Source organism: Neltuma alba, unplaced genomic scaffold (genome assembly GCF_004799145.2).
Source record: "Neltuma alba isolate B1F8T4 unplaced genomic scaffold, ASM479914v2 tig00010691_pilon, whole genome shotgun sequence".
Lineage (NCBI taxonomy): Eukaryota > Viridiplantae > Streptophyta > Magnoliopsida > Fabales > Fabaceae > Neltuma > Neltuma alba.
Window position 1 is genome coordinate 354,878 of NW_021635531.1, and position 9,321 is coordinate 364,198.

The 9,321-nt window shown below is 36.1% G+C and overlaps 1 protein-coding gene across 1 annotated transcript; it reads left to right on the top strand.

Annotated features, from left to right (window-relative positions):
* Positions 1–2,629: 2,629 nt before the first annotated feature.
* On the top strand, positions 2,630–8,812 carry LOC114758403 (disease resistance protein At4g27190-like). The gene is made up of 9 exons (XM_028947444.1): positions 2,630–2,870; positions 3,200–3,356; positions 3,490–3,580; positions 3,676–3,765; positions 3,874–3,972; positions 4,322–4,410; positions 4,956–5,125; positions 5,858–5,950; positions 6,375–8,812. Exons 1-9 carry the CDS (start codon positions 2,630–2,632, stop codon positions 8,810–8,812), a joined length of 3,468 nt encoding a protein of 1,155 aa, XP_028803277.1.
* The last annotated feature ends 509 nt before the right edge of the window (positions 8,813–9,321 follow it).

Here is a 9,321-nt window from a genome sequence, read left to right on the forward strand (position 1 = left end):
TACAATATCCCTTCCCAATGAGAACATTGTTCTTAGTCATGACAACCTTGTCAGACTCAAACGACACTCTAACCCCAGCTTTCCCAAGCAGCGCCACAGAGACTAAGTTTGCCCTAACATCAGGCACATACAGAACATCATTCAGTGCCAAGGTCTTCCCTGATGTGAGTTTCAGTACCACTTTTCCTTTTCCCTGAACCTTAGCAGTTCGAGAGTTGGCAAGGTAGATGTGGTCTTCCCCTTCTTCAAAGGAGGTAAACATCTCTCTGTTTGCACAAATGTGCTTAGTGGCTCCTGAATCCACTACCCATTTCTTCACATCAGTCACAATGAGGGCTTGAGAGACCACTGCAGCTATGACTTCATCATCACTGCCATCATCTCCTTCAACCAAATTCACATTTGGCTTAGGAGGATTATCACCCTTTTGAGTAGCCCTTTTTCTACATTGCACCGCATAGTGCCCTGGCTTTCCACAGACAAAACAATTGCCTTTCTTTTTGAATTTGGGGTTAGAGTCCTTGGATTTGTAATCAGATTTCTTATTTTTGTTATTTTTGTTTTTGGGATCATACCTCTTGGAGCGCGGTTTCGATTCCACCAGGTTTGCTTTGGCAGCTATTTCCTTTCCTTTCGCAGCTTGTATAGCCTTTCTGTTTGTGTCTTCAATTATTATGTGGGTAATTAGATCTGACAGGGACAACTGCTTCTGCTTGTGCTTTAACTGTTGTTTGTAGTCACTCCATGTTTCTGGCAGCTTCTCGATCAGTATACCAGCTACGAACTCATCTGGTAGATTGATCTTCTCAGCACGAAGCTCCTCCAGCAACTTGTGGTACTCGTTGATTTGGAGCTTGATGTCTTTCTCTTCAGTCATCTCCCATTTGTAGAAGTTCCCCACCACAAACTTCTGTTTCCCATCATCCTCAGCAGTGTACTTGAGGATAAGAGACTCCCATATCTTGTGTGCTTCCTTATAGACACAGTACACATCGAACAGGTCATTAGATAAAGTACTGATGAGAGTGTGTCTGCAAACCTTATTAGCATGTGTCCAAATATCTTTCTGGGCTTGATCAGCATCTGGAGTTGGTTCGGACTGAGTAAGAGCAGCAGCTACTCCATGCATGTCAAGGACAGAGTAAACTCGCTCCTGCCACCGCCTGAAATTCCTTCCATCAAATGTCTCTATTTTTGAAGTGTCAGGGAACGGCCTAGGAATAGGAACTGCTGTTGGAACAACAGTGACTGGGGCAGCATCATGGTTATTCTGAGCAGCAGTGTTGCGGGGTTGTTCCATGATGTGATTAGCTCTTAAGATTGTTGGCGGCAGCACCTGCAAAATAAATAGTTAATCCGAGTCACGTCCTAAGTACGCTGTCCTTAAGAGCTATTCCACAACCACCGGTAGATAAGGATGCGGCACTCCCCAGGATTAAACGGATCCTTCCTATATAACAGGGTGAGCAGAACAGCAGAAGATAGTAGTAAACTCAGCTAGTAAGAGAACACACAAGAGGGGGAAGAGAGGAGCTCAAAAACTCTAGAGCTATGTGTTCTGAACCTTAGACCAGAGCACCCTTTTATAGGCCTCCATGATCTGAATATTGCTTGCCTCTTAAAGCTAATCAAATTTCAGTTTTGAACGTTGCACATTAAATGATTTAATTGCATAATGTGAACGGTTGGAGGCAAAGAGATAAAGCTTCCGTTTTGTATTTCATAATCATTGTTTAATATATTAAAAGGAATAAAACCGCACCAACACTTCAAACATTTCAGACGTTACTCCATTTTGAAATTCATGGCCATCATTTAATACATTAAAACATGTTTAAAGCACCTGGATATCAAGCGTTTCAAGGCGTTGGATAATCATAGAAAATTTCCGTTGAATAATTTAAATGCTTCAGTATTAAAGGATTTTAATGGGCCACTTTTAAATCTTTTAATGCATTGGAAATCCATTTAAAACTCTTCTACATTTGATTTTCCTATTCATAATATTCATAATTCATAATAATAATAAGAAAATCTGTCCATGATTAATGCTCAATTTATTTTCATCTTCCCACATTCCCAATTAATGTAGGATCCTTTCTTTGACACACCCAAAAAATATTACAACACTCTTCCCCCAGAGTCCTTCTTCTTCATCATCACATTTCTATTCTACGGACTCAACTCAACTGCTGTTTCTCACCGGAGTCAGCTGTCCACCATGCTTCAATCCTCAACTTGCAATGGCATTCAGTAACTTCCTCTCTCAATTTCCTCTGCCTTTCCTTTTGATCATTATCAGGTGACCTCATTTTCATCTTCCTGTGTTTGTTACTTCTGCTTCTGCCTTTCCACGATTGTTCATTCTCTAATTGGACAGATTCAAGGTTGGTCGCTCTCTGAAGTTTCTCTGCGCACAATAATCTTCATCCCTTCATTACTTTGCTCGATCAAATTGCATGCATATTAAGGAAAGGTAGATGATTTTGTATGTGCGGGAAAAGTAGATTAGATTTATTGGCGAAAACTCAATCCCCAAACTGTGGAACTGTATATATGACTTCAATTTTAATTATTATCACTTTGGTTCTGTCTCTGTATATATATTGCATATGCAGGAACAGTAATAATGAAAAAGGTAGTTGGTGGGAGGCCAAAGGATGATGATGTGTGGCGACACGTTGTGGTATTGGAGGAAGGACGAAGATGGAAGTGTAAATATTGTAAATTGGAATTCGCAGGAGGTGCCACCAGAATCAGATCTCATATTAAAGGAGGTAAAGGCGGAGGCATTCGAGCCTGTGCAAAATATGTTCCAGACAGAGGAAACTCCAATGATCTCAGAGACAACCTCCGACATTGTCACCAAGGTTACGCGATTATATATTATTATGCTCCCTTCTATCTTTTTAATAATTCCTGCAGAGGGGATTTTTTCTTTTTGTTTTTTTGCCAACTTGATATTTATTACATTTCTCCCACATTGCCGTTATTTAATGTTGACCCAATTATTTAGAGTTACGCTATACGATAGGTTTAAATGAAGATAAAATCAATTAGATACTCCTTTACTTTTCGGACAGAGGTGAAGAGTTTTAACTTTTAACTCTTCCCTTAGTTCTGGTAAATTTTTTTACAAGTCATGCTCAGGGAATTTTATTTCATTTTATTTATATTTTTTCCTTATAAGAAATCTCAGTGGACGGTATAATAGATTATAGCATGCCGAACGAAGCAGGACAAAGTCAAGCTGATGCCAAGTATCAGAAAGGGGTTCGAGTTGTTGGGTCTTCTTCTGTTTCCGATGGGGAGACTGAAGACTTGAAGGTTATACAATATGTGTTTGAATGCTTAAGGTTAGATTCATGCTTCTCACTGTATATGTGCTTCTAATATGTGTAGATGAATGTATTTTATTTTTTGTTTTCTTTTTTCAAATCACTCTAATTCTATGTTTTGATAAATATATCATTTTAATTAATTCTTCAGTCCTGAAGATAAGGTTTTTGGTTCCCCACTTTCATATTTGACTCAAGAAGAATTTGCCACGCTTAGACCAGGGGCTTTTTTGGATTCATTGGTGAGTATTTATTTATTATATTTTTATATTCTATTTTAATATTAATGAAAAAGGTTTTATTTATATTAATGACATTCAGTTTCATGCATCCTTAGGTAATAGATGCTTTTGCGGAGATGTTAACTCATATTGAGCGAAAGAAGAAAATTACACCTTCGAATTGTTATCTCCCTGTGACATTTTCGGTGATTTCCTATTCCCTTTTTTGTTACATGATGCATGTCAGTAGTTGTTTAATCTAAAGCTAGTTCATTGACAATAACTCTTAATGGTTCAACGTAATGTGATCATAGGAGGCAGCACTCAAATACAGCATAGCTCGCTTCTTGGACTTTGTCGATCGCCAAAAAATAAGAGAAAATTATACGTCTGACTTGAAATCCTGTGAGAAGGTATGTCAAGTCTTTTTAACTCTTTATAGAAAACTTTCTTTGTCGACCTGATTACCTTTTTTTTTTCCTGCTATATATATCAATTTAATTTTTGTTATCACAAATATTAGATATTTATTCCTGTTCACATTGGAGCGAAGTCAAATGGTGGACATTTTTATTTATATATTATCCATTTAAAGAATAAAGAGATTGAAGTGTGGGATTCTCTACTCAATACATTTGTGGCTGAAATAGAACGTGATGAGACAACCAAAAAATTGGTGAGTGTTAGATCATTGCAATATTGACAACCTTAATCGATCAATTATTCTTTTGATTTTGTAGAATTTATGCTTTATGTATCTAGTTGCTTGCCATGGAAAAACTCTTCATAGAGGTAGCATTTACGGAATTTCGTTCGAAGATGGAAACTGACATCCTCCCACAGCCCAATGGGTGAGTCGACAATTATTATGTAAAGTTATATAAACTTTACTAGAAAAAGCTTTTATCAGGACTTTATCATATATATATATATATATATTAATTTGTAGATTTGACTGCGGTATCTTTGTTATGAAGTTCATGGAACAATCATGTAATTATGTGAAGAGAAATCCTTCATTTCAGGTATGACTTCTTACAAACATATAGTCATAGATTCATAGCTCAGCACTCACACATGCCCACACATAGTCCTACACGGGCACGCAAAGTAGTCTCTTCTACCCCATGAGGCAAATGGACGGAAGGATAAGGGGGAGAAAATTTTAATAAGGTTGATTTAAAAAAATTGAAGAAATGGGATTTTAAAATTTTAATAAAGAGAATATGTAAAATAAAAAGTATTAAAAATTAATTAAACATTTTTAACCCAATTTCTTCGATTTTTAAAGTCGGCCTCATTAAAATTCTTTCTTTCCTTTCCTCCCCTCCCTTTTCTTCATCCCAAACAGACCCTTGGTCATATAAATGATACGGACAACTATTTAGTTTGACAGTGAAAAAGAAAGGGAAGATTTGGCTATGAAGTTGCTCAACAGTGACCTGAACCAAGAAAAACAAAGTCTATATGATAAAGCAAGACGCCACTATGCACAAGTTGGAAAGCAAGATGGCAATAAAAGATTACGAGTTGACGGAGTGAATAGACAAGATCGTTTAGAAGAAGGTATGAGTATCAGCATGTAAAATTTATATCCACCTCCATTTATTTGTCATTTATGAATTTGTTGAAGTTTTTAAACTCTTAAAAATTTTCATAACTTTGTTTTTGGCCAAAAAAATTGTCATAACCTAAAAAAATTACTCTCGTCAGATTGTAAACTTCTCTCATATTTTCCTCTTTGCCACTCTCTTCTCCATAACTTTTTGATTACTTAGTGATTGATCTTGAGCGTAATTAATATTTATTTGTCAATTTTGTCCTGCAATTAATACTTTAATGTAACCTTTTGTATTCCTTTACAATCTTATTTAACTTGGATAAAATTGAAGGATATTTTCCATTTGAGACAGATTTGATGAGTTAAATGCCATATTTTAATTCTAATGAATTAGCTAAAATGCTTAATTATATACTCCCTCGCCTCCTATCTTTTTTTAATTCATACAGAGGGTTTTTTTTTTTGGGAAGATATCTTATGTGATGTTTGTTACATTTCTATCCCACATTGCCTTTATTTTTGAAGATATCATATGTGATATAGAGGTTTAAATGAAGACTAAATTAATTAGATACGCCTTTAATTTTCAGACAGAGGTGAATTTTTTTAGCTCTTGCCTTAGATCTGGTAAATTTTTTCAAAAGACATGCACAGGGGAATTTTTTTTTTTTGGTTTTTTGTAATAAAAAAATCTCATTGGACGGTCTAATAGATTATGGCGTTGTCCAATGAAGCAGGACAAATTCCAGCTGAAGCTACCCGTCAGGCAATGATTCAAGATGGGTCATCTTCTGCTTCCGATAGTGAGAATGAAAACCAACAAGGAAAAGGTACGTCTGTTAGCATAAAAAATATATGTCCAGCTCATTTTAAATGTTATTTATGAAAATTTATTAAAACTAGTTGAAGTTTTTAAACTTTCCAAAGTTTTCATGACTTCCAAAATCTTTTTGATAAACTTCATAACTTCCAAAAATTTCTCCCATTCAATTGTAATCTTCTCTTGTATATTTCTTAGCCACTCTCTTGTCCATAACTTTTTTGATTATTTGATGAGGGACAAGTGCAGAAAAATATTTAATGCTGCCTAAATTCTGTGGTGACTTACATTTTGATTCCTGAAAAATTTCGATGATAGAGTATATATGTCTATATATGACTACTTAAAATTTGAATGCCATATGTTTAGTTTAATTTTTTATATATTCTTCTTACTCTCTTTACTTAATTATTCATTACTATTCTTGTTGCTAGGATCTTCCACGGGTTATATATTGCCTACGACAGATTTAATAGGTGGGCGTTTTCAATGGGAAATTAAAGATATATGGGAATGGATAATGGATGACAAGCCGTCACCAATTGGAATTTGGGGAATGGCAGGGTCAGGAAAAACAGCCTTAGCAACCCATATACATAACAAGCTTATTTCAGAAGAAGCTACTAGCGACATTAAAGTTATTTGGGTAACTGTATCACAAAATAGCATCTCCCATTTGCAAAAAGTGGTCGCCAGATCAATTGAGTTGGATATATCTGATGAGTTTGAGGTTAAAAGAATTGCCGGGAAATTATTTCAAGCATTCGAAGAGATGAACAAATGTGTTATTATTTTAGATGATGTTTGGGATCATTTCTTTCTAAAGGATGTTGGATTTCCTATGTCAGATAATCGAATTAAATTGATTTTGACCACCCGTATATGGAATGTGTGTCAAGGTATGGGTTGTAAGAAGGTAATAGAAGTGGCGCCTCTAGATGATGATGATGATGATGATGAAGAGAGTTGGGATTTGTTTAAGGAGTTTTTGGGGTCCTTCCGTGAAGAACTGTCTTCGGAAGTGGAAGATATTGCACAGAATGTGGCACAAAAATGTGAGGGTTTTCCCCTAGCTATTGTTAGAATCGCGACAAGCATGAAGGGGAGAACAGAAGCTAGAGAATGGAGACATATGTTGGAATGTCTTGAAAACCTGGGCAATGGGCAATATGAAATGGACAAATGGGTATTGCCAGTTTTGAGATCTAGCTATGATTTCTTAAATAACAAATTGCAAATATTCTTCTTGGATTGTGCTTTAAGTACCAATGGAATTTTTGACAATGACGATGCTAATTATTTGCTAAGAAAATTTGTTTATGAAAGCATAGATGAGACAAAGAAGTTGACGGTGCAGTATAACAAAGGTTACAACATGTTGTATAAATTAAAGGATCATAGCATGTTGGATTATGATGATCAACGGAATCAATGGAAGATAAATAAATTTCTTAGAATCCTTGCCATTGGTATTGCAGAAGAAACTTGTAAAATTATGGGAAAAGCTTACAAGAATTTGACAGAAATACCAAGTGATGACCAATGGAAAGAGGATTTACAAAAAGTTTTTCTGACGGGAAACAAGATACAAACAATTCCAAATGGAACATGTCTTAAGTTTTCTCAACTTTCGACGTTGTTGTTGAATTGTAATGTAGAACTCAACCACATTTCAGATGAGTTTTTCAACAACATGCCTGTTCTTAAAGTACTTGATTTGTCTGGGACTGGGATCAAGCGTCTGCCCGAATCATTGTCCAACTTGAAATGTCTGATTGCATTATTACTTTCTCGATGTAGAGAATTGAGTTGCATTCCTTCATTAATAAAATTGAAAAGCTTAATATCATTGGATCTATGTTTTACTCCAATCATTGAAGCACCTAGGGGCTTGGAATCACTGGTCAATCTTAGACGCCTATGTCTTGAGGTGGGTTGGACCCAATGCTCAACGGATGCGATAGGACAAGGTACACAAGGTTTGAAAAAGTTGGAAGTTGTACTAGCCTATTTTCGTGACATTAGCGTATTCAATAACTTTGTGAGCTTCCTGGCCCATAATTGTGTAACCAGAAGCTATCAATTAACTTTACGGGTTGCAGAATACGTTGTTGGCCGGCACCGTATTCATCATGCTTATGATAGAGAATATTCCGTGAAAGAGATATATATTGAGGATATGGACTTGGGAGATGAAAAAGTAATACTCCCAGGGGGAACCAACAAGTTGGTTATCAGGAATTGCCGCCTAGGGACAGGTAATGGATCCCTATGCAGTGTTTTATCATACTGCGACAACAGTGAGCCACTCAAAATTGAACTGTTGGAAATTAGCCATTGCAAAGATTTGGAGTGCTTGTGCTGTTGTAATTGCCCCTTTTGCACGGATAAGGAGGACTTGGAAGATTTAGTGCCATCATATGCTGATTCCTTGCCTCAATCCCCCCTATTTTCTCATCTCACAGATCTCTCTATTTCGTTTTGCGACAGCATGGAAGCTCTGATCACACCCAAGTTATTGGCACACCTACGAAACTTGCGCACCATCGATGTTGATGCTTGTCAGAAGATGAAAGAAATGGTTGAAGCTGAAAAGGATCATTCTGAATTGGAACCTATCACTCTTCCCGAGTTGACATCTCTCAAATTAAATTTCATGACACAATTAGATGTCGTATACAGAGGCATCATGGTCTGCCCTTCCCTCCAAACATTCTCTGCTAATAATTGCCCGATTCTAAGACGCCCTCAGATAACGAGATCAAAGGGTGGACCGCTGCTTAAGATGGATGAGGCCCTATTGCTATACCGTTGGCGAGCTAATATTGATCAATCAGGTCCATATCTGACTTCTTTTATATTATGTTTATGATTCTGATTGAATCTCAGCAATTTATGAATATTGTTACTGTTTGTGTGTACTTCTCCTCAAGCTTCAAATATACCGATGAGCTTCTCATCTCTAATGACACCAAGGGACGAACTTTGAAAACCTAAAATTAATTTATATTAGAGCCAAATAATCATATGTTTCTTTTGTTTATTTCTCTCTGCCTGCTTGTGTTGTACTTGATTTTTGTATTCACCACTGACCTTGCACGCTCATATCAATTTCAAAATTGCTGACAATAAAAAAAAATTTAATGTTCCAGTAATTGAAATTTTTTGTTACAAATTATATCAAAGTAGAAAAAAATTTAAATTATAACGTGACCATCCCTCGATGTGTTTTATTTGAATGCTCAAAGTGTGCACTACACAATATAGGATGTTAATCATTGTGAATATATTTCATCTCCTAAGTTCCTAATGATATTGTCAGTTATTCAATCAGTCACAAAGTATAGTTGCAAAGTTGTTTTTGGCAGGTGTAACATCTGG

Excerpts from the sequence above, each read along its gene's own strand:
- LOC114758403 (XM_028947444.1), top strand. The coding sequence starts at position 2,630 with ATGAAAAAGGTAGTTGGTGGGAGGCCAAAGGATGATGATGTGTGGCGA. Across the intron at positions 2,871-3,199 it reads CCTCCGACATTGTCACCAAG|TGGACGGTATAATAGATTAT; the intron begins GTTACGCGATTA and ends AAGAAATCTCAG. Across the intron at positions 3,766-3,873 it reads ATCTCCCTGTGACATTTTCG|GAGGCAGCACTCAAATACAG; the intron begins GTGATTTCCTAT and ends ATGTGATCATAG.